The sequence below is a fragment of the Ochotona princeps genome, chromosome 5 (assembly GCF_030435755.1).
Source record: "Ochotona princeps isolate mOchPri1 chromosome 5, mOchPri1.hap1, whole genome shotgun sequence".
In the NCBI taxonomy this organism is placed as follows: Eukaryota; Metazoa; Chordata; class Mammalia; order Lagomorpha; family Ochotonidae; genus Ochotona; species Ochotona princeps.
The window spans coordinates 89129610-89153157 of NC_080836.1; the positions used below are offsets into that span (position 1 = coordinate 89129610).

At 41.1% G+C, this 23548-nt stretch overlaps 1 protein-coding gene across 1 annotated transcript in view; it reads left to right on the forward strand.

Moving 5' to 3' along the window:
* XRCC5 (X-ray repair cross complementing 5) overlaps window positions 1–23548 on the forward strand; it is a 90025-nt gene that overhangs the window by 23781 nt on the left and 42696 nt on the right. Inside the window, exons 10-14 of the mRNA XM_058664983.1 lie at window positions 1437–1499; window positions 3871–4008; window positions 4840–4927; window positions 7242–7375; window positions 12952–13148. Coding sequence (XP_058520966.1) covers window positions 1437–1499; window positions 3871–4008; window positions 4840–4927; window positions 7242–7375; window positions 12952–13148 — 620 coding nt within the window. The remainder of the gene's footprint in view (window positions 1–1436; window positions 1500–3870; window positions 4009–4839; window positions 4928–7241; window positions 7376–12951; window positions 13149–23548) is intronic.

Consider the following 23548-nt stretch of genomic DNA (forward strand, 5'->3'; position numbering starts at 1 on the left):
ATAGTGGCTTTGGGGTGTGGGGAGGGTGCTATTTTGTATTTGAATGGCAGATATATGGCAAGAGGGAGAGACAGTGAAAGAAAGAGCTCTTTTTATCTGGGTGGGTCACTCCCCGATGACTGCAACTATAATGGCTGGGCCCCCCAAAAGCAGGAGCTAAGAAACCTGTCTGGGTCTCCCACAGGCATAACAGGGTCCAGGCACTTGGATTGTCTTCGGCTGCTTTCCCAGATATATTACCAGGAAGCTGCAAGGGATGTAGAACATCCAAGACTTGAACTCTTGTCCATATGGGATGGCTTAACCCACTGCACCATAGCACTAACCCCTGGTAATGGCTTCTAAATGGGAAATAAAAGTGGAGACGAGGGGTATTTGATTTATGTGGGCCTTACCCCTACACCTCTGAAATTCAGTCCTCTTGAGCTGCTGCTACTGTGAGAAGTGCTCATAAGCTCTCTGCTTTATTGGTGGGAGGACAAAAGGAAGTGCAAGAAACATTACGTGACACAACACATGGCATGTTCCTATAAATAATCTCTGGGCTCCAGTTAACATAGATTAGGTAGGCATGGATCGTTTTGAATTAGAAACTCTTTGGTTTTCATTTTTTAATCAGTTATTGGTATTTTAACCTTTTGAATACTCGTTAACTTAAGTAATAGACTTTAAGAAGGGGAGAAGGAAACAGTGCTTAAATTTGGTTTAGTTGGATTTCCTTCCTCAGTCCTGTACCTCTCTTCTTAATTCTTCACTTTTATCTCTTTGTCCTTTATTGCTGCCTCTCCCTGCTCTTAGGTTGAGCTCCAAACTGCTTAATGTAGTTTTCCTGAGAGATTTCATCATCTGATCTTTATCAGCAGTCTAATTTTCACCTTTCCTTCATGCTGTGATATTGCACTACCCCAAATGCAGTTCCCTAAGTGTACTAAAATGTACTATGCTTTTATCTTATGCTAAATGATTTTTTAATATAATATCTGTCTGGGGACCTGTGGCAACTTTTCTATTGGTTCATTCTTACTCGTGCATTATGCCTTGATTTGGTTGGCACATGGGCAGAAACCTTCCCTAATCCCTGATGACCCACCTTAGTGCCCTCTTATACTCTTGGAGCTCTGTGTCATCCTGAACTGTAATACTGTACTGTAGGCGATTTCATGTTTATCTGTCTTAAGTCCCTCAAGGACAAGATACATCCTGTTCACAGTTATGTGTATAGTACCCAGAGCAATCTTACACACATACTAAGTAGTCAGATATTTGTTGTGTTGAATTAAGTTGAACCTCAGATAATAAGTTTGTTCCTGGTACCTGCAAATTTTTAAGTAAGAGCATTTTTGATAGAATTTTTCTTAGGATATGTGTAATATAATGTTTATGTATGTTTCTTATGTTGGATCAAACCCCGTTCTTTTCCTCTCTTACTCTTGTAGGTCCAGAGAAAATTCTTCATGGGAAACCAAGTTCTTAAGGTCTTTGCAGCAAAAGATGATGAGGTTAGTGGGTGGTGGCTGTTAGACGCAATGCCACAAAATTGAATTGTCATCTTACAAAAGTGTGTTGCTTGGGAATTTTGTTGTTTAAAATGACATGTATTCTTGCAACAGCAGTGGGAAAATTCATTGACCTTTAACTAAAAATGGAGAAATGGTAAATGAATTTTCGTTAGTTTGTGTCAGAGACGTAAAAACATAGTTCTGTAGTTGTAGACCAACCAGATAAATAATCAACAAAAGCATTTGAGCAGCTGCCTTTGGGAGTGGGAATTTCGTGGGTCAGTTGTTAAGGATGCCACTAGCATTTTGATTTCATAAACTTTGAATATTTGGTATGGTGGAGCTGCAGCTTCATCTCAGTGACTTCACCCTGCGACTTCCACCACTGAGGAAATGTGTCCCTTCCTTCTCTGTTTGCATCCTGTTTCCATCTCCTTGGGAATTCTGTTTGCAGGCTGGTTTCTGCCTGGCTAACGACCCATGACTATTGTGTCCAAAACTCCCACCTACCTTCTCTGTAAATAATTTCTAATTGTCAGAGCTTATCTGCTTGGAGATGTTGATCTTAGTGGAAAGAATGCAATCTAGTGTATTCTTAAGAGAGTTTTCCAAGTTCCTGAAGTGTTTGTGTTTGAAATTGGTAAATTATTGGTAAGGTGAACATGGCTGGTTTGTTTTGGCTAGGGAGTGGATCGTAATGTTACAGGTATAGTTCTTTTTTTTCTTCTCACTTAGCAAAGGCTGACGTAGTAGATGTGTATCCATAGTCTATCAGACAGTTAAAATTAGCAGAAGAAAATACTTGGATTCTAATCTTTACTGGACAGATTCCTTGGAACCCAGGAACATGTGAATCTTCAGGTTTGAGAACTTAGTTCATGAATATATTCTGAATCAAGTCTGTTGAGAATCATGCAAGTTTTACTTACACTGCCAAGTGCTGACTTACGTACATTTCTTTTATTGAAGTTTTAATTACCACTTAATGTCCCTTTACACATGCAAAAACATTTCTAATCAATTTATGAAAACTGCTGGGTATGCGGTGAGGAATATCATATCACAAGGCTATGCTGAGACACATGTTTGTTTAGGAAAGCTGAAACTAGAACTTTTTTTTACGGTGAGAATTTATCGTTATGGTAAGAATATAAATTCAAAGGAGAAGGAAGGGTGAAGTGGAAGACTGCGGACTTGATAAGTCCCAAAGATGTATAGTAAATGTACATCAAAAGAGAATGCGTACAGTTGTGTACAGCAAAGGTGTCTTGAAGTAGGTAAAGGAGCACCTTTTAAAACATTTGAAATAGTGGCTGGTTTTGTTATACATTGGTCTGGAATACTGGAAGCTGTATGAGTTTTGCTTGAAGTCCTGGCTGCTCCATTTGCAATCCAGTTCCCTGCTCATGTACCTGGGAGAGAGTGGCAAAAGATGACCCGTAACATGTGGACCCTGTCACCTCCATCTGAAACCCAGTTGGAAGTACAGGTTCCTGGCCTCAGCTTGGTTCAGTTCTGGCCATTGTGGTCCTGTAGCAACTGCAAGACAATTTGTTTTTCTCTCTCCTTCTCTCTGTCGTTTATTTATTGATTTATTTAATTGAAAAGGCAGATTTTACAGAGAGAAGGAGATACAGATCCACTGATTAACTCCCAAAGTGGCCTCAAAAGTCAGAGCTCAACTCTGATCTAAAGCCAGGAGTCAGGAACTTCCTCTGGGTCTCCCACACTGGTGCAGGATCCCAAGGCTTTGGGCCGTTTCCCTGGCCACAAGCAGGGAGCTAGATGGGACGTGGAGCGGCTAGGATACAAACCAGCGCCCATATGGGCTCCTGGTGGATGCATAACGACAATTTAGCCACCAGGCTGCTGTACCAGACCCAATAAATAAATCTTTTTTTTTTTTTTTTTTTTTTTTTTTTTAAAGATTTATTCATTTTATTACAGCCAGATATACACAGAGGAGGAGAGACAGAGAGGAAGATCTTCCGTCCGATGATTCACTCCCCAAGTGAGCCGCAACGGGCCGATGCGCGCCGATCCGATGCCGGGAACCAGGAACCTCTTCCGGGTCTCCCACGCGGGTGCAGTGTCCCAATGCATTGGGCCGTCCTCAACTGCTTTCCCAGGCCACAAGCAGGGAGCTGGATGGGAAGTGGAGCTGCCGGGATTAGAACCGGCGCCCATATGGGATCCCGGGGCTTTCAAGGCGAGGACTTTAGCCGCTAGACCACGCCGCCGGGCCCCAATAAATAAATCTTTAAAAAATTTTGAAATATGAAGAAAGTGGATGACACCATTGTAAGTGAGCTGTGTTGTGAATATTCTCAGATGACAGATATGTGTTGGTAACACGCACCTTCTAAAATAGGCTGCAGCGGTTGCGCTCTCATCCCTAATTCATGCCCTGGATGAACTGGACATGGTGGCCATAGTTCGGTATGCTTATGACAGAAGATCAAATCCTCAAGTTGGTGTGGCATTCCCTTATATCAAGGATGCCTATGAGGTAACCCACAGGTCTTCATTGTTTGTGTCTTTTTTCCCCCTTCAATTCTTTTATTTTAAGCAGTGCTTCTCAACTCTTTCTGTTGGGGTGGGGGAATTACTTTGAGATCTTTACAAAATGCAAATTCCAAGTCATTAGTTCTGGGACAAGGCTCAGGTTCTGGGGATTTGCAGATTCCAAAGTAATGTTGACCATGCTGATCTGTGAATCACGCTTTGAGTTGTAATGAAAGGACATAAAGTATAAAATACAGATAAAACCTTTGGTTGGATCAAGTGGTAAAAGGTTAACCATGACCTTCTCTCAGCTCTCATCCCTCCTGACTGCTCTAAGTCAAAGAGGGAAGAGCTATTACCTACGTTTTGTAAAGGGGGCTATGAACAAAGGTTGAGGTTGTGCTTTTGTCATGATGTTCATGAAAATCTGTCTACTTAGGGCTCTCCTATTTAAAATACAAACCTGAATTCCCTACTGTTTCGTGTATCTCAGAAAACCTACTGTGGCAAAACTGAAAAGGGAAGGCAGATGTCTTTCACGTCAGCCCCCCAGTCAACAACTCCTTTTATTTTGCATTGGCTATCCATTCTACACTGATCTTTTAGTGGTCTTATTTTAAAGCATTTCTTTTATTTTTAACCCTCTTTATGCAATCTGCATTTGTTGAACATTGAAAAGAAAAAAATCAAAACATTTACCTTTCAGTGTACTGTGTTTGAGTTGCCTGATTTTAGAAGTACTTTTGTTGGTTTACTTTCACGGAAATTGGGACCACTTTGATATTTTTACACTGATTTGGTTGTTTCTGCTTTTATCTCCTTTCTGTCTCATTAGTGTTTAGTGTATGTGCAGCTGCCTTTCATGGAAGATTTACGGCAATACATGTTTTCATCCTTGAAAAATACTAAGTACACACCCACAGGTGAGTTTGTTTCTATTGTGCTCACCAAATAACTCTACCAAGTGTTCTTGGAAAATCACCTATACACAGTCACTGGTTGAGCCAGCGTGTTATAGGCTGGATTCAGGACTTACAAATGGTGTAATGATGAATGTGGTTTGTCAGGTGCTTTTCCAGTAGCAGAGATAGGTTTGCCCAAAACTCCAGTACTATCTAGCTCCTCCTTCTGACTTGGAGCATGTATCCAGGAGCAGCTTGTTGGTAATGGACATTCATTCTCAACTTAGGAGGAGGCTTGCTGCAGCTGAAGTGAAATGAGATGTATGGTGTCAGACCTCTGGCTTCAGTGTTGTTTCCTGCAGGAAACCTGATGCCACTTTGAACCAAAGTTGACAGTACTGGAGATCAGTTTTTCTCTTTTTTTGTAGTTTGTAAGAATAACTGAACAACAAAAGTTACCACTGGTTACTGGCTTTTAGAAGTTCAAGCTTGGTAAGAAAGACCTTTAGTAAGCATCTGGTTGCAAATGTCACAGTTCTATTCCTAGGGATTCTGACAAGCACAGGTCCTGTTTTCCAGAGAGCTCATCATTTAGGAGTGTTGTAAGAAAATATAACAGGGACCAAAATATGGAGAACGTAAGAACATACCAAAAGGAGTGACAGATAATGATTAAACACATTGAGATATATTATCTGTGTCCATGTGGGATTAGAAATCTCTGAGGTGAATGCCTGAGCTGAAATCTCCCGTATTACTTTGATTTACCCTTTGGGGATGGAGCAGACTATAGTGGGACAGAACAGATTGTCAGATGGCCCAGGAATCAGGTGGGTCCTCAGGATTTGTGTCCTTCCCTTCCTGCTGGAGGTGAGTTCCTCCGTATCATGGCTTAGCAAGGCTTGTAGCCCAACATGTACATGGTGCCATAGTATAACAGTATTCTCTCCAGTATTCTCTCTCTACTTCTTGATCATCCCAAACTTTATTTTTAAATTTTTTTTTAAAGATTTATTTATTTTTTTTTTTACAAAGTCAGATAGACAGAGGAGGAGAAATAGAAAGGAAGATTTTCCATCCGGTGATTCACTCCCTAAGTGACCGCAACAGCCAGTGCTGTGCTGATCCAGAGCCAGGAGCCAGGAACTTCCTCCAGGTCTCCCACACGGGTACAGGATCCCAAAGCTTTGGGCCGTCCTTGACTGCTTTCCCAGGCCACAAGCAGGGAGCTGGATGGGAAGTGGAGCTGCTGGGATTAGAACCGGTGGTCATATGGGATCCCGACGTATTCATAGCAAGGACTTTAGCCGCTAGGCCACGCTGCCAGGCCCATCATCCCAAGCTTTAAATATGTATAATATTTGAAAAGTAGAACTTTGCTGGGAAACTCTTTTACAGAGAGAAAATAAATCATTGGGAATCTAAAACAGTAAGTACCTTTTGACTTGTTATTTATTTTCTGTGAATTAATGTGCATATTTCTGTTTATGTTTTCTGCATTGGAAAAAAAAATGGATCGTTAAGACTCTTTGGCATTTTTCCCAAGTACATGTTCATGCAGTGGTGGGCAATGCCACATTGGAGGAGTCTGAAGGCTCCTATGTACAAGCACCACTTTGCTTTGAACTTGTCATCTTTGTTGACCTGTTGTATTTGTATTGAGGAACCCTTGCTTTTTCTAGATATTAGGAGAGGCATATGGAACAGAATGTTATGCTTCTGCTCCCATAGAGGGGAGTGTGTGTGCAGTGTAAATTTATGTCACTGGACTTTGTGAGAGGAAATATCTGATTCTAACTGATGGAATTGTAAAGGGATCAGTTCATCCTGGTTCCACGGTGTCTTTCTGTCAAGGTGCTACACTCTGGCAAAAAGCTCTTTTGGATGTTTAGAAAACCTCTGCTTTATTGCTTGAGGAGTTTTCTTTTTTCTTTTTAATGGTTTTCTCTTTTAGCTAGTTAGTAATATTTTTATTAGTAACATAGCTCATTGAATATTGAATATTTTGTGCAGGTCTCCATAGAAAAGTTGAGTTTTGCATGACAGTATGGTAATTTTTTTTGAACAAGCAATTCTGTTTTTGAGATGATGTGCCATCAACAAAGATTCAGCAAATGGCAGAGTTGGAAAGTAGCTAAGATATGAATTACACTAAATAGCTCTTTTCACAATTAAGAAGGCTGAGATTCAGGTTAAGTACTTTTGTAACTACAGAATTGTTTTTTGGCAGAACCAAAACTACAAAACCTGTCTGTTTTGTTGTATCTGTAAGTGGAAAGTATTTGTTGTAGTGGAGAAAATAATTTTTTTTGCTGCTTCTCTGTTTATCTTGAAGAGGCACAGCTGAGTGCTGTTGATGCTTTGATTGACTCCATGAGCTTAGTAAGAAAAGATGAAGAGGAAGACACCATTGAAGACTTGTTTCCAACCACCAAAATCCCAAATCCTGAATTTCAGAGATATTTTCAGGTGAGAGGGGGAGGATGAATGCATCCTATTTCTTTTAAATGAAAGACAACAAAGTGATAAGTTTTGGTAACTGGCCAGTTGCAAATAAGCATCTTTGTTTTCTGAGAACCTCATTAGTTGTGTTTATGGAAAAATAACGTTTTCCTCTTGTTACTTCAAAAACTAAAATCATTCTGAGCTCTTAGAAAATATTTTTTTGAAGAAGGTTAATTAACTACAGGAGAACTAAACAGAAAACAGGTCATTTGTGCATTTTTGGACTTCCTACCTGTATTTTATGTGAATGAGATTTTTCTTTCTTTCTTTTTTTTTTTGTTTTGGTGGGGGGAGGGCTATTTATTTATTTATTTGAGAGGTAGAGTTAGAGAGAGAAGGTGAGGCAGAGAGAGAGATCCTCCATCTGCTAGTTCACTGCCCAACTGGCAGCAATGGCTCAGGTTGGGCCAGGCTGAAGCCAGGAGCTAGAACTCCATCTGGGTTTCTCATGTGGATGACTGGGCCCCAAGTGCATGTGCCGTTATCTGCTGTTTCCCTGTGCATGTTAGCATGGCGCTGTATTAGAAGTGGAGCAGCTGAGAGTCAATACTCAAATTGGTACTAATGGGATGCTGTCACTGCAGGCTCTGGCTCACACACGGCGCCACAAGGCGGGTCCCTTTTCTTTTGTTTTTATATGTCAAAGTAGTAGGAAAGCTTGCAGGAACTGTATATTAATATGGACCACTATTGGAGAAGTGTTCCAGTGCATATGTGTCAAAAACATGATAGTTAAAGATTGTATAGAAGTCGCTTGAAGAGGTTATACTATGACATTGTGAAAGAATAACTGAAATGTAGAAAATTGTTTTTGTGAATTTGAGTAGGCAGAAAGACTTAAGATTGGATTGGGATAGTTGGGGAGGTTAACAAGAGAGCTAATATATACCAAAGTCAGGCAGGAGTAGACCAAGGAAGAAAGGAAAGAATGTTCTAGCCCTGTTTAACCTTTACAAAACTCAAAACTGTCCCAAGCCTATTTCTCCAATGAGCTCTTCCCCCCTGAGGAAGCCGCCTCCCTGGTGGTGGAGGGTACACTGAGCTTACCAGACAGAGGCTGTGGGTCACATGCGGCTTGCTTGCCTCAGCAGGCCTCTTTTACTAATACAAGCACTTTTTGGGTCCTGTTGTGGTTCTAGGGACCTCTACTCCAAGGAAATTGCTTATTCCTTTTGATGCTTATAATTCCTTTAAGTATAGTGAAAACAAACTTTTCTCCTAAAATTAGAAATACGAAGCTTAGCATGTAAGGCCCGTCTCAGTAAATATTTCAGAATTTTTAGTTTAGTTAATTACAAGTTACAGTGTTTTTGGTGCTTTTGACAATGGACGTGATGAACTGAGGACCTGTATGGTTAGTCAGAAAGGAGGGCAGAGCGGGTAAAGAGCTTGCTGAAACAAGCAAAACTCCTGCTGGCTGGCTGATTTGTCTCTGAGGGGCTCTATTTATCTTTAGCAAGTGCTTTTTGGAAAAATGAACAGAGCAAAGCTACAAATGTAGTCATTGTTAACTTTCAAAGCTCCAGGCACTGACACCTTTGATTTGTACTATTTATCAGCTTTGTTTTCTTTTATAGGGGAGAGCTTTTAACATGGCTTCTCTGTATGACGAATATAAACGTGTGTCTTCACCAGGGCAAATGTAAATTGAATTCTCACTTTTTAAGACAAATATTTTTTGGGTAGTAATATTGAATACTGTAAAGTACACATTCTCCCTACTTTCAGGAACCCTCTAGAAAAATGAGAGGAGTTGATAGATGTAAAATTAGTCATCAGAGTAACAAAGAAAAATACCATGAGAATTAAAGGAAAAAGAGATTCTTGCAAACAGATGCCTTAAGGATGACTTCATGGAGGAATAAACATTTGGATAAAATTTTCAGTGGAAGAGAGCATGCCATTGAAAAGCATGATGCATGTTGTATTTAGGGACCCACAAATAATTCCATTTGACTGTAGAATAGGTTTTCTATGGAAAAGATGCACTTTGCCACAGTCAGTGAATTTTATGGTGATGGGTAATCATTAAAGGGTATTGGTTGCAGGTGGATGGCTTAGTAGTTTAAAAATAGCTCTGGTGGTAGCATAGGAAATGAGCTAGAAACCAGTTGGGAAACAGGAGTGGCCCACCTAGAGGCATGAGTCAAAGCAGTGACAAAGAGTAGGGAATTGGAGGTTGGTTTGACAAAAAGCAGAGAGTATTTGGAAATAACAGGATTCTAGCTTGAGTGACTGAAAATATAATGTCACCATTCATTGTGATAAGAAATATAGAGTGAGTAGAGGAAAAGAGTAATTCATTTATTTTCACAAGAGTAAACTTGGGATATCTTTTGGATATTCCAGCTCAGATACTCAGTCAAAGTTGTAAATAGGGATATGGGGCCCAAGAGATAAGGTAGGCATATATATATTTCAGAGTTCAGATCCCTTTTTGTTTATATAGAAAGAACAGTAAATGAAATTGCCTGAGAGAACACACTAAAAAGGAAATGGAACAAAGCACTGAGCCCCCACGTGTGAATAAACAGGATAGACATAAAAAGAAGAGTGCTAAAAAACAAAACCAAATACCCCCAGTGGTGTTACCTCCATCCCCAGCAAAGGGTACAGGAATAGAAAGACCCAGGAGACACTTGTGCCTTGGGAAGCAGAAAAGAGAAAGCTGTTAGGAAGAAAAGTCTTCCCAATCAAATGTTGTACAGTGATGAGTAAAGAGGAGCATGGGAGAGAACTTGTAGGAAGTGAAGTGTTTGATGACGTTGGGGGCCCAGCATTAGCTGGACAAGGAAGGAGAAAGGCAGAGATGACACACGAAGATGGGAGACGTGGGCTACAGGAGGACTTCCTTTCAATTTGTGAAGATGTGGCAGGTAGAGAGAGTATAACTGGTCTAGAAGGAGCAGATGAACACCTGACCCAGTGCAGTGAAAGTGGGAGGGATTAGAAATATTTTGATTAAGCAAAGAGAAAAAAAAATGGACATGGGATTGGAGTCAAGAACAGTCTGTTTTGAGGAAGAGGATGAATCGGTTTGGGGAAGGCTGAATTACAGGTATCCTTGAGAAGTCAGGAAAGTGCTGGAGCAGCTGAGGAAGGTGTTTGAGCCCAGCAAGCCCATGTGAGAGCTCTCCAGGACAGGAGGCAGTTCAAGCAGAGATGCACCTGCTGGGGAAGCATCTTCTGTTATTAATCTTGAGGAAGATTTGAATAAAGGTGCGTCTTCTTCCCTTTTGCCTCACTCCCAAGGCCTTTGAGGGATAGGTTAGATAATCTGGATCCTAAACAAGAGGATTCCAGGAGGAGTCATGTTTGGATAATACTGGAAAAAATTACAGACAGATGTTCAAGTAGTCTGCAGTTCAGCCCAAGGGCATCTGTATGGGTTGTGCCTGATGTAGGCAGGGGTTCTAGATGAGCCTGCCTCTGTGTCCCTGCAAGCAGATGTGTACTGCATCTATTGTAGAAGTAGCACTTAAAAAGAATAAAGTGAGCTATTTTCCTTTCCCCACACTTCTTGTTCTGCTGTGGTCCTTAACAGAGTTAAAGTGAGACCCCCTGCCCAAGGAAGCAGGTTGAGAATGGGGTCCATACAGACCATCCAGAAGGGTGGAAGGAGGATGCAGGGTACAGAAGCTGCTACTGGCAGCAGTGGGATGCAAGCAAGAGAATGTGAGAAACAGTCAGCTGCATTCCTCACTCCAGAGCCTTGGCAGGCTGAGTGGGAAAAAATCAATCAGGTTTGCTGTTGAATCTCACTGCAAGAGGGTACCAAGAGTCTGCTTCTCAGGTTGTTTCTGTGTGGAGTTTTATGGAACTCTAGTATTCACCAACCTTACATTATTACAATGCAATACCGAAGGCAGGCTACTTTTAAAGAGAAGAGGTTTGTTTGGCTCATACTTCTGGAGGTATAAGGCTCAAACAGCCTGGGCTTTAGCAGGTCTCTCCTCACCCCTCACTCTTTCCTTATGTTATGGTGGGAGCATTTTGTGTAAGGCCTTTTTATTTTCATTTTGGAGTGAAATAGCTGTAGTTGAGGGTGAAAAAACTAGGAGAGCAGAGATATCAATAATCTATGTTGGCAGGAGGTTAATTCTAATTTTAGAAAGAAATGTTAAAGTATTTATCTTTTGTCAAGTAGATGGCAGGCTGCCTGTTGAATAGTTAATGCAGTACTGCTAAAATCAATATATTAGTGACTTCTGAACTAGCCATATCGCTTCCAGTTTTTCCCAATCATCTTTTGTAAAGAGTAACTGTGGTTTAAAAGAAAAGCAAATAGATTAAGAATTTTTATTTCAGACTTCCTATGCACAGTAAAATGTCACTTTCTCATTTACCTTCTTTTTAAAGATCACTTGGGGGTTCCTGCTTGAATGGCTTTTGTAAGTAACATCATTTGGCTTTATTTATCTAAAATGTGTCTTTTGAGAGAGGTGGATGCTTCAGAATGCCTTTTATAGGTTTTTTTTTATATATAGATTTATGCGTGACGACACTGTTTGAAAAGATTCTCTGGAGTTTGTACTGAAAAGCTCTCAGGTTTCGCAGTAGGAAGACTGAATAGGCTATATATCTATTGTTTGTTCTAGGTTTTTTTTTTTTTTTCTTAAAAATGTCAGTTGGATGTCACAGATAGAACAGTGTGTGAGAAATAGTCTACAACATTGGATATTTGATTGCAGCTTTCATTTCTGGACATTTCACGCTACTGAGATGTTTTACTGAACTGAAAGCAAATCCTGTGAATTAAGGGGTATGTACAAGAAGGTTGGGGGGTAGATTCCAAAGGGCATAGGACCTAGGATGTGGTAAGGAGTTTTCAGATGACTGTAGCTACAGGTGAACCAGTGGAAGATCAGGGAGAAGCAGTGAGTTCTAGGCAGAAGTGCTAGTTAGAGGGATAGGGAAAAGTCAGCACCGAGAGCTGGTGGTGCCTGGGCAGTGGTGGTAGTAGAGGCTACAGAGTAAGGTAGACAGACTTGAGAAGGCACACTCCACCCTTGGCAGCTCTGGGGCTTCTTGGTGTTCTCATCTCTGTCACAGACTTTTTCCTCTTGGGATTCACAAGTTATATAGCTTCCCTTGAGCCACCTGTTTCATTCATCACGTGTCATTTTCTAAGATTAAATGAAGGAGTAAGTACTGTGTGACTAAGGGAGGTAAAGGGATTATAATAAAAAAGTTATTTTAATCCCGGATTACCAGGAGCCCTTGGAATTTCATTTTAGAGAACCATGGATATTCCCTCCCTCTAAAATTAGAGCAGTAGCTGGTGTTTACAGGTGGAGCCTCCTTCCCAAGAGCCAACAGAAATACTGCTGCCACCTGGGTCTGTTACAGTTGGTTGCGTACATCACCAGGGTTCCACTTACAAAGCTGGTTGTGGGCCAGCCGCCTTAGTTATATGTTAAAGTCGTTGAATCACATAGCCCTTCCAAGCTAAAGATAGGCCATCCTGGGTCAGACGATGTGAAGAAGCCATATGTGAATGTCTCGCTGTTTGTTTTCCATCCTTGTGCATTTCCCAACAGTGTCTGCTGCACAGAGCCTTACACCCACAGGAGCCTCTGCCTCCAGTTCAGCAGCATATTTTGAATATGCTGGATCCCCCTGCTGAGGTGACTACAAAATCTCAGACTGCTCTCTCAAAAATAAAGGCCCTTTTCCCTCTAACTGAAGTCATCAAGCAAAAGGATCAAGTCACTGCTCAGGACATTTTCAAAGATAAGTAAGTGCATTGGAGAGTTGCATTTAATGTTGGATTTTGTGATACATGTAGTGGTCTTGGAGGGGCTGTTGAATTAGAAAGGAGGAAGGAAAAAACGATTTGATATTTGACATTTGCATTGAGATACTCAGTGCTTGTATTTGGCCTCTGTACTTGTATTTTGTCCTTGCTGTTCATCTGGGAATTAGAGCTACCTTTGCAAGTTTTTACTTTTTGATTAACTTCAAAGTTTTTGGACAATTAAGGTTGAATTTTGCTCTTTAAAAGTAAAAGGGATGGCTTAATCTAGGAGTTAGAGGAGATGGCCAAAACACATGAGAGTGTTTGGGGATTTTTTGTTTTGTTTTGTTTTGTTCTGTTGTTTTGTTTTCTGGTGGAAAGGTTAGTTGTCAAAATATCAGTGAGGTGTTTGGAGGTAAAGTGAAAAGGAGAAGGAAAAAATCTAACCTTTCCTTTTGGGCTGGGCAGGCTGCCAATGTAGATCTGCAGAGCTGGAGGTATCTTTAAGCCACTAGCCTGTGCCCAGTTTTGTAATTCTGTTTTCCTATTTGTCAATAAGAATGCCCCTTTTCCCAGGAAGCCTGTTTCATGTGGCACCTGAGACAGGAGAGATACCATGATATTGAGATGCACATTACTTTTCTTGGAGGTATAAAGCTGCCGGATAGCTCTTGGCCTCTAGAGGCATCCACCTGTACAAGAGGCCACAGTGGAGGGAGCCCTGTGGTCCAAGGCCTCGAGTGGAAGTGCTGTCTGCTCTTCTTTCTGCCTCCCTTTTGCTCTTTTCTCCTCTTGCCCACTGCCCACTCAGGATGTACTATTGTTTTTTTTGAATTTTTTTTAAAGATTTATTTATTTTTTATTACAAAGTCAGATATACAGAGAGGAGGAGAGACAGAGAGGAAGATCTTCCATCCGATGATTCACTCCCCACGTGAGTGCAACGGCTGGTACTGTGCCGATCCGGAGGCAGGAGCCAGGAACTTCCTCCAGGTCTCCCACGCAAGTGCAGGGTCCCAAGGTTTTGGGCTGTCCTCAACTGCTTTCCCAGGCCACAAGCAGGGAGCTGGATGGGAAGTGGAGCTGCTGGGAGCTCCCATATGAACCGGCTCCCATATGGGATCCTGGCGCGTTCAAGGTGAGGACTTTAGCCACTAGGCCACGCCGCCGGGTCCAGGATGTGTTATTTCACTGTATGGGGCAACCTATGCTCATGTGTATAAGGGTATTCATTTTCTCACCTTCTGATAAAATTTACTTTGTGTCAACACTAGGAATTTTTGTCTTTGTGCATGACAAGAGCCTAGAATAAAATACGTATGTGTTCTTCCCCCCTGTAACACTGTTAGCATTTTAGTAGTGTGCATAGGCCATTAGGGAAGTACTTATAGTTTAAGGATTGCTAGGTTTTTTTTTTCATAGAATTTTTAAATCAAGCTAGAAAATGACTGTTAAGTATTTTCCTTCATTGGATTCTGTTCAAATTCTGCAGTAATTTCCATTTCTAACAAAACCAGAATAAACCAGAAGAAGCTGGTCCTGGTTATCCAGAATTAATTATATAAGATTGATTTTACTGACAAACTGATATTTGATGATTGGTCTCAAGTTAGAACAATCATTCTTGTTAGTTTGTCTAAAGCTGTATTTTGAGATTTGGCTTTAGACCATGTTTTTGATTTTTTTTTTCTTTGATTTCCTCCCCATAGCTATTGACAAAATAAAGCTTATTATTTGCAAACACCCCAGGGAGTAGTAGTGAACAATTTCCTTTACTGGTTTCTGTAAATTGTTGACTTAGTGATTTATCGTCCAAATTGAATAGAAAGCTTTGTGCTTCCTGTGGATTTTCAGAGGTTAAAATCCCAAGCACTGTTCAGATTTACAAAATGAAAAACATGCACTGGCAAGATGGTCTTGTGCAAACAGGTTTGTTCCCTTTAGTCTTCCATGCCTTCTATGTAAGACGTCCCTCCGTAGAAATCCACTTCCCTCTGCTGTCTTCTACCTGTGTGCCCCTGGATTGTGTTTCAGAACAGTTCAATGCAAGGCTGCAGTCCCACTGCTACTGTGCCACCTTGCTCTAGTCTTGCTGCAGTCACAGGGCTAGTTTCTGTATGAAAGCTCCTGTGCAGCATCTTGATTACCTTGTGGTGTTGTGGGAAAGAAATGAACCATTTTCTTTTCCCTCTGATTAAAATGTAAATTGGCTGGTCAGAAACAAAAAGCAAAAAACCACAGAAACGCAGAAGACTGTTGCTCTGTGATTTGATCCCTGTGTGATGACACCTTGGGTCCTAGCCCTATTACTCACTGTTGTGCAAGCTTTGCTGTGCTAGTCTTTCTGGGCTTTGCTCCCGTAATGGTTTGTGACACAGCCAAGTCTGTGTGCCCGGGGCCTGGGAATTTTCCCATACCCTCCTACTCGTATGACTGTTCTCTACCTTTGTGTTTTAGAAATCTTAGTTTTTAAGAACTACCAATATGATGCATTTAGCAAATATTTGTTGAGTACCTCTTGTACTTAAGGAGAGTGACTCAGTCCTATATAAGACTCTTATAACTCACAGTTTTAATGTTAAGGCTGTATTCAGCCTTAGAGGTAATTTCTTCGAGAAAATGAGAATTGCTTACACTTAACTATGTTTTCTATAGATTCATCGTTTCTGTACCCAGGATACATATTTTCAGGGAGGGATGAGGAGCTAAGATAAGGGAGTGGGAACATAGCTAGCTATTCAGGAAGTTTCCTAGTCCAAGACAAGTCCCTAACTGGGAATCCAGTTTTCATTCCAGCTTTATCTCTCTTGATTAGATTTTAGTTAAGCAATATAACAGCTTCATGTCAAGACATTTTAGCCTGAAATTATAATTATTAAAGCAATACTCAACCTAAGGAAGTAATAATATTATTGGTAAAGGAAAAATGCATTGAAAATTTGAGATTTGCTATTCATCTTGGGCCTGGTGAATATTCATCTTTTTTTTTCTTGCATTAGAATTTTTTTAATTTTTATTATATTATTTATGTATCTGAGGTGAAGGGGAATATTGAGGGAGAATCCCCACCCAGTCTCCCACCCGCCCAAGGTCCCAGATGTGGGGCATGCTGAGATACTTGCTCAAGTGGTCTTAATAGTCTTCCAGTTATGGATCGCTGCCAGTCACATCCCTCCTAGCTCGATTAGGTCATTGAAGAAGCCACTGATTGTCACAGTCCATCATGGAGTCTTCATTTGCCCAGTATTTCGCTGCCCAACGTTTAGCTGAGGTGGTTGATTGACCTGTTCCGTCCTCCGTCCTCTCCTAGCCAGGGCTAGCAGTTCGATTTGGGAGATCACCAGAAAGACTTAGAGGTATTCCCAGATCAGATTCCCGCATGTTCCAGCTAGTACCGGTTCCGACACAGTCCATCGCCACGATCAGTTGGTGGTTGCAATCGCTGGGCTGGCTCCATTCTCAGTCCCGACTTGCACTGGAACCAAGGGTGTTGCAGTCCAGCCTGGTTCTGCCCAGCACGCACTCGACTCTTTCATCAACCAGTGGGGTCTGCAGCCCAGTCAGGGCGACCCACAATAACCGCCACCAGGGCCGCCCCTCACCCTGGCCTGCCAGTATAGATAGCAGACTAGTCCAGTCTGTCCCGCTTCCCATATGGCTCCAGTACCTGTCAATGGGCATTGAAGTTTAGTTCCCTCCAACCAACTCAACTGTCCAGACCTCACGGATATTGCTGAGTGCCTCTCCTTCTAGCCACCCCAGCCCCCGTCCTAGTTTTCATGCCCTCCCGCGGGAGTAGTGACCCAAGAGGGGGAACCCCACCACTTCCCTCTTGGGTCTCTCTCAGCCCCAGTTTATGATCTCTTTGGGTGGTTCTGTGGTTTGACTTGACAGAATTAGCTCCCAGTGCCAGCTTCTGCCAGCTGTCTGCGGTTAAGCCCAAACAATGTTCACCCACTCTAATTTATGCTAGAACCGGCAGGAATAGTCAGCCCAACCTGGCTTTTCCCTGTTCTAGTCTACGTGCGGCGCTCAGGTGTTGCAGCCCTGCCCAGTCCCCATCCCATCCCACACTATCCAGTGAGAGTAGCTGTCTGGCGAGGGGACCAGCCCCTCCATCCCCCCGTTGCTCTGCCCTCTCCCTTCCTGGTTCTCACGCGTGTTGGTTGGATGCTGCATTCTAATCCAGTACAGGTAATCTCACCCTGGCATTCCATATCATGCACTAGTTTTAGTCGCGACCGAACCTGGCCCGACCCACACTCTCCTCTGGTGTTCGGGTTTGCCAGTGGATGACATGAACTGATTCAGCCTGGTCCGCCCCTGACCCATGCCAAATGTATGCCAGTGGGAAACTTTCCATGGCCCATTCTGGGCTGTTTCCTATCATACTTCTTATGCTTGTTCTGCGCATACCAGGGGGTCCATGAGCCAGCCCTTCTCAGTTCACCTTCTGTCCTAGCAGGAACAGTGGCTTTTCATGGCTGGCTTTCTCCCCACTCTGGTTCCCGTTGCTGGGTGACTCAGCCCATCCATGGCTCGTCCATACCCATGTATAGCTCACACATGGCTCAGTAGGGGATTGAGACCTAGCCAAGTCAGTCCCACATCCACCCTGGTTCCCCAGGACACCAGATGGTGCTGGGGTCTGGCCCAGCCCGGTGCATCCAATCCCAGCCATACTAGTGTCATGGGAGACTATGACTGTTTCCTAGTTAGAACGCAGCCCCTGTTCCAGCACCCGTGTCCCTTGGTGGGAACCTCAACCCAGCTAGGGTGTCCCCCCTGCTCACCAACTTGGCCTGCTCCTAGCTGCAGATCACGCACCCAACAGTGGCTGTTCTGACTCAGCTTGTCTCAGGACCTCTCCTGTCTTGGCCTCTGCCCAAGACACCATGGCCCAGCATCCCCGATTAAAGTAGACCTGCAGGTGCAAGCATAAAGAGTTACATGTCCCTATCACTGGCAGTCTCCAGGAATTTATGTTTCACCTATACTAAAGTTGGCCTAATTCATGAGTGTCCCTGAGCAGCTATTGCAAATCATAAAAGCCCCAGAGCCCGCCACTGGGCAGCCAGCAGGCAGAGCCTGGCACCAATTGGTGCACTGGCTGCCCAAAGCCAGGGACTCGTCCACCGCCTTGCGGGGTGGTTTTGGCTCGAACCCTTAGCCAGATCCGCCTTAGCCGAGGCGCCTCCCCGCAGCTGCCACCCTGCGAAGTGGGTCAGTCCGTCCCCGGCCCCGAGCATGGAATCAGCCCTAACTCGTCCTGCCTCCATGGTGGCAGGACAGAGCTGGATTAGTCCAGCTCCCAAATTGCCCTCATGGTTTGCCGAATATTCATCTTGGGCCTAGTGTTGGAAGTGATTTCTTAATTTCAAGAGGATAAGAGCGTTATGTAACATAGTGGTTCCAAAATTTGACATCGTAGTTCCAAAATATTACCTTTATCATGTAAAAGCACTATTCTCTTACTGTGATTGTATACCTTAGAAATGAGAAAATTATGTCTTGAACAGGGAAGCTGTGTGCAAATTAAGATGTCTAAGGTCTAATCCTACTTGTGAAACTGGTGTGTATGAGATCTAGATTTCCTGTTGCCATCATGTATCAAGTTTTTAAACCCCACCACCCAAGAGTTCCTCCCAACCTACTTTGAGCACATAACCTCATCTGGTTAATAGCTGAGACTCCAGACTCCAGATGGAGCAATATGACCTGAGGTGTGGGTTTCTCAGCCTCAGTGTCCTCATGAGTAAAAGAGGCAGAGCAGGAATATCTGTGTCCCAGAGTTGTCATGGGAGTTACTTAAGTTATAATATGCTGTTGATTGTTTTATCTCTGGAACCAAGGACAACAAATGCAGCATTTGTAATTGATTCCAAAATTCAGCAATGGTGATGATTTGGTCGAGAAAATGGAGCCTAAGTGTGGCACTCAGTTGTTTACATGCATTCGGATTGGGTTTACTTGACAATCCTATGAATTGTGAAGTAAGTTAATTTGTTGACCTCAGTTTACACCTGAGGAGAAATAAAAGAAGGCTCAGAGAAGCTGGGTCTCTGTTGCTAAGCGCTGCAGGGAGGGTGCAAATGCTCAGGCAGTCTAACACCGGAGCTTACATTCTTCTTTTTCCTTCCCTTTTTTTTTTTTTTTGACAGGTGCATTCTAAAATGATAACCACATTTTCTTCCCTCTCAATTCCCGTATATCCTTCCTTCCTTTTTTTCTCTAATTTTTACAAATACATACTTTTAATGTACTCTCTTATTTGAATCTACTCTCTTAATCAGAGACTTACTGCACCATTATCCAGGAGATTCAACAAGTAAAAAGGTTTATTAAAAAAAAAAGTAGAAAGACCACAGTTCCACAGGAATATAAACTAGGATTAAAATAATAAAATCCCAAGATGTTCATTTCATTCCTAAACACTTTTATATTCTATATTACCTGCCATATGTCAAAGAAAACATATATTTATCTTTTCAAGACTAGCTTACTTCACTAATCATGGTGATTTCCAGTTGTGTCTATTGTCATACAACGTACAGGATTCTTCTGAGTAGTAGTTCATAATGTATATTTGTATGTATATATACCATATTTTCTTCACGCAATTATCAGTTGATGGACATCTAGGTTGATTCCATATCTTAGCTATTTTGAATTGAGCTACAAGAACCATGGGATAGGGGGATACAAATACCCCTTTGGTATGCTGATTTCATTTCATTTAGATAAATCTCCAGGAATGGTATGGCTGGGTCATATGGCAAGTCTACTTTCACATTTCTGAAAAATCTCTATACTGCCTTCCATAATGGCAGTGTGAGTTTACGCTCCCATAAACAGTATACTGCAGTATTTTTTCTCCCACATTCCTCACCAGTGTTTAATGTTTTTTGTTTAGATGACTATTCTGATTAGGGTTGGATGGAATCTCATTGTGTTTTTTGTTTGCATTTTCCCAATGGCCAGTGATCCTGAATGTTTTTCATTTGTCTATTGGCCATTTGTGTTTCATTCTCTGAAAAATTCCTGTTCACGTCCTTTGCCCATTTCTTAACTGCATTGTTTGTTTTGTTTCTTGCCCTCTTTATTGATCCTAGAGGTTTATCCTTTATTGCTTTTGTAGTCTGCAGGTGTCTTCTTCAGTTTCTTCCACTGACTCTTCACTTTGTCAAGTGTTACCTTTGCAGAGCGGAAGCTTCTCAGCTTGATTTAATCCCTTTTTTCTATTTTTGTTTTTATTTCCTATGCTTCTGGTGCCTTTTCTTTTTTCTTTTTTTTTCCCCCCTGGGTCCTTTTCTAAGGAATGCTTCCTGTGCCAGTGTCTTTGTGTATTCCTCCTATGTTTTTCTCTGGTAATTTAAAGTTATCAGGTCGTGAATTTTGATCTTTGATTCTTTTTGAACTGGTTTTTATATAAAGTTTAAGCTAAGGCTCTTGTTTCATATTTCAATTATACTAAAACGTTTGTTGAAGAGACTGTCCTTTCTTCAGGGATTGATTTTAGCTCATGTGTCAAAGATTAGTTGGTTATAGCTCTGTGGATTAATTTCTGGGATTTCTATTCTGTTCCATTGGTCTATATGCTTATTTTGTGCCCATACCAGGTTGTTTTGATTATGCCTCTCCTGTAGTATCTTGAAATCTGGAATTGTGCAGTCTCCAACTTGGCTTTTGTTGTTTAAAATTGCTTTAGTTATTCAGGGTGTCTTGTGTAGCTGTAGCTTTTCTTTTCTTTCTGGATCTGAGAACAATGTCCTTGGTATTTTCTTTGGAACTTATTGAATCTGTAAATTGCTTTGGATAGTATGTGCATTAATGAAAATTTTCAATTTATGAACATGGAAAGTTTTTTCCAAAGGGAGAGAGGATCTCCTTCTATTTTTCTTTAATGCTATGTAAATTTTATTGTAGAGACCTTTCTCTTCCTTGGTTGAATTTACTCCAAGGTATTTAAGCATTTTTGTAACTGTTGTGAATGGGACTGATTTTACAAGTTCTTATTCAGCCATGGCATTGTCTTTATATATAAGGCTATTGATTTTTGTACGTTGATTTTAAATTCTGCAACTTTACAAAACTCTCCAGTGAGTTGTAATAGTCTCTTAGTGGAATCATTGGTTCCTCTCTGTATAGCGTAATGTTGTCTGTCAACAGGAGAACTTGACTTCCTTCTTTCAAAGTGTATCCCTTTGAATTCCTTTTCTTGCCTAATGGCTTTACCTAAAACTTCCAGAAGAGTACTGAGTAGCAGAAGTTAAAGTGGGCATCTTTGTCTGGGTCTGGATCTTAGTGGAAATGCTTCTAGTTTTTCCCATTCAATGTGATGCTAGCTGTGTGTGTGTGTCATATGTTGAATTGATTGTGTTGAGGTATGTTCCTTCTATACCCAAGTTACATAAGTTTTTAAAATAAATACAAAAGGATATTGTATTTTATCAAATGCTTTCTCCGCATCTATTGAGATAATTATGTAGTTTTTTATTCTTCAACTTGTTAATACAGTGTATCACATTTATGGATTTGCATGTTAAACCATCCCTATATACCAGGGATAAATCCCACTTTGGGTGAATAATATTTGATGTGTTATTGGATTTGATTAGCTAACATTTTGTTGAGAACTTTTATATATGTCTCTTCCTCATGGAAATTGGTGTGTAGTTCTCTTTCTTTGTTGTACCGTTTTCTGGTTTGGGGATTAAAGTGAAGCAGGCCACATAGAAGTGGGTTGGAGGCATTCCATTCCTTTGACCTGTTTTCAATAGTTTGAGAAGAGTTTGAGTTCTTGAAATGTTTTGTAGAATTCAGCAGTGAAGTAATTGGTCCTGGAATTTCATTGTTGGGAGAGTCTTTATTAGTCATTCAAGCTCTGTCATGATTATTGGTCTATTTAACTTTTCTGTGTCTTCATGACTCACTGTTAGTATCTCATCTGTGTTCAGAAATCTCTATATTAGGATTTTCCATTTTGTAAGCAAATAGATTTTTGTAGTAATTATTGATGCCAGTTTTTTATTTCTATGTTATCCATTGTAACATCTCTTTTCAGCTCAGAGTTTATTGGTTTATTGATATTCACGCCCCCCCTTTTTTTTTTGTCAATTGGATCAGTGGTTTATCAGTTTTGTTTATTTTTTTTTAAAAAGGCTTCATTTCACTGAGCTTTTTGTACCACTTTTTGGCTATGATATTGGGAGTCCATGTTTCACTTTAGAGCTTTTAATATTTGTTTCAAATAGCCAGGTCCCCTGGCATTGGGTGCACATACATTTTCATTCTTAACCATATCACCATTTTGCCATTGTAGTATATATCTCAAGACTTTTTAGTATTTCATATGCAGAACTTTAGAAACTATTTAATAATTCCCTGCAGGCCAGATTTCCATCTAATTCCCTGGAAGACTAATTCTCTTCAGATAGTTTAAGTTCAATAGGTCCTGAAATGTCTTTATGGTCTTTATTTCCTGCTTCTTTCAAACCCTTCTTCATGCTGTTCTCTAGTTCAGTAATGACACCTAATTTCCTGGGAGTCATCTCTCTGTCTCTTTTTTCTTTCTTTCTTTCTTTTTTCACTTTCCATATCTGATTGGTTTACTAAGTTGTTAAATTTACCTGAAATTACCCCTTTTTGTTTTGGATTAGTATAGATTTTGCTAATAGCATTGATTTTGAAGTCAGAAAGATTTGAATCTAAACCCAAGTACTTCTTTTCAAAAAGCAGATGAAATTGACAAGTTGCTCTGTGTCAAGTGGCAGTAACTAATACCTGCCTCTCAGGAGCCTTCATTTGCTCATTTATAAAAGGACAATGATAATAGCTAATTCATAAGGTCATTGCCAAGTTTAACTGAGATAATTTAAATGTGCTTAGCACTGTGGCCAGCACATGATGTTAGCTCTTATTAGCATCACTCACTGCCGTTCCTTTTATGTAGGCTGTCTCATTTTAGCCTGCTTTACAGAGATAACCTCTAAACTGATTTTCTCATTGCAGTCTTTGCCCTTTCTACTCTGTTCTGCTAGCCTTGTGATTTTATATATATATGTATCTATATCTACATATATAGATATAGATCATGCTATTCCCTTCTAAAATGATTCTTAGTTGCTTTCTCTTTTGCTATGAACCTTCTTCCTCCCAAAATGCCCTGATCTACCAAGTTGTGAATGTAATTTCAGATAGTTCACAGTTTCCTTAGCTCCATCCTTGGGTGCCTGATTAAAAACCGCTGCTTTAATGACCTCCCATTACCTTTAGCGTAATATCCAACCCAGAAGCACGAATTAGAAAACTAGAATCAGCGGAAATAAAGACATGTCTGTCTACACTCTAGCTCTCTAGAGATAGTCATTTTCTCCCCCCGCACTTTGATGCCTGCAACT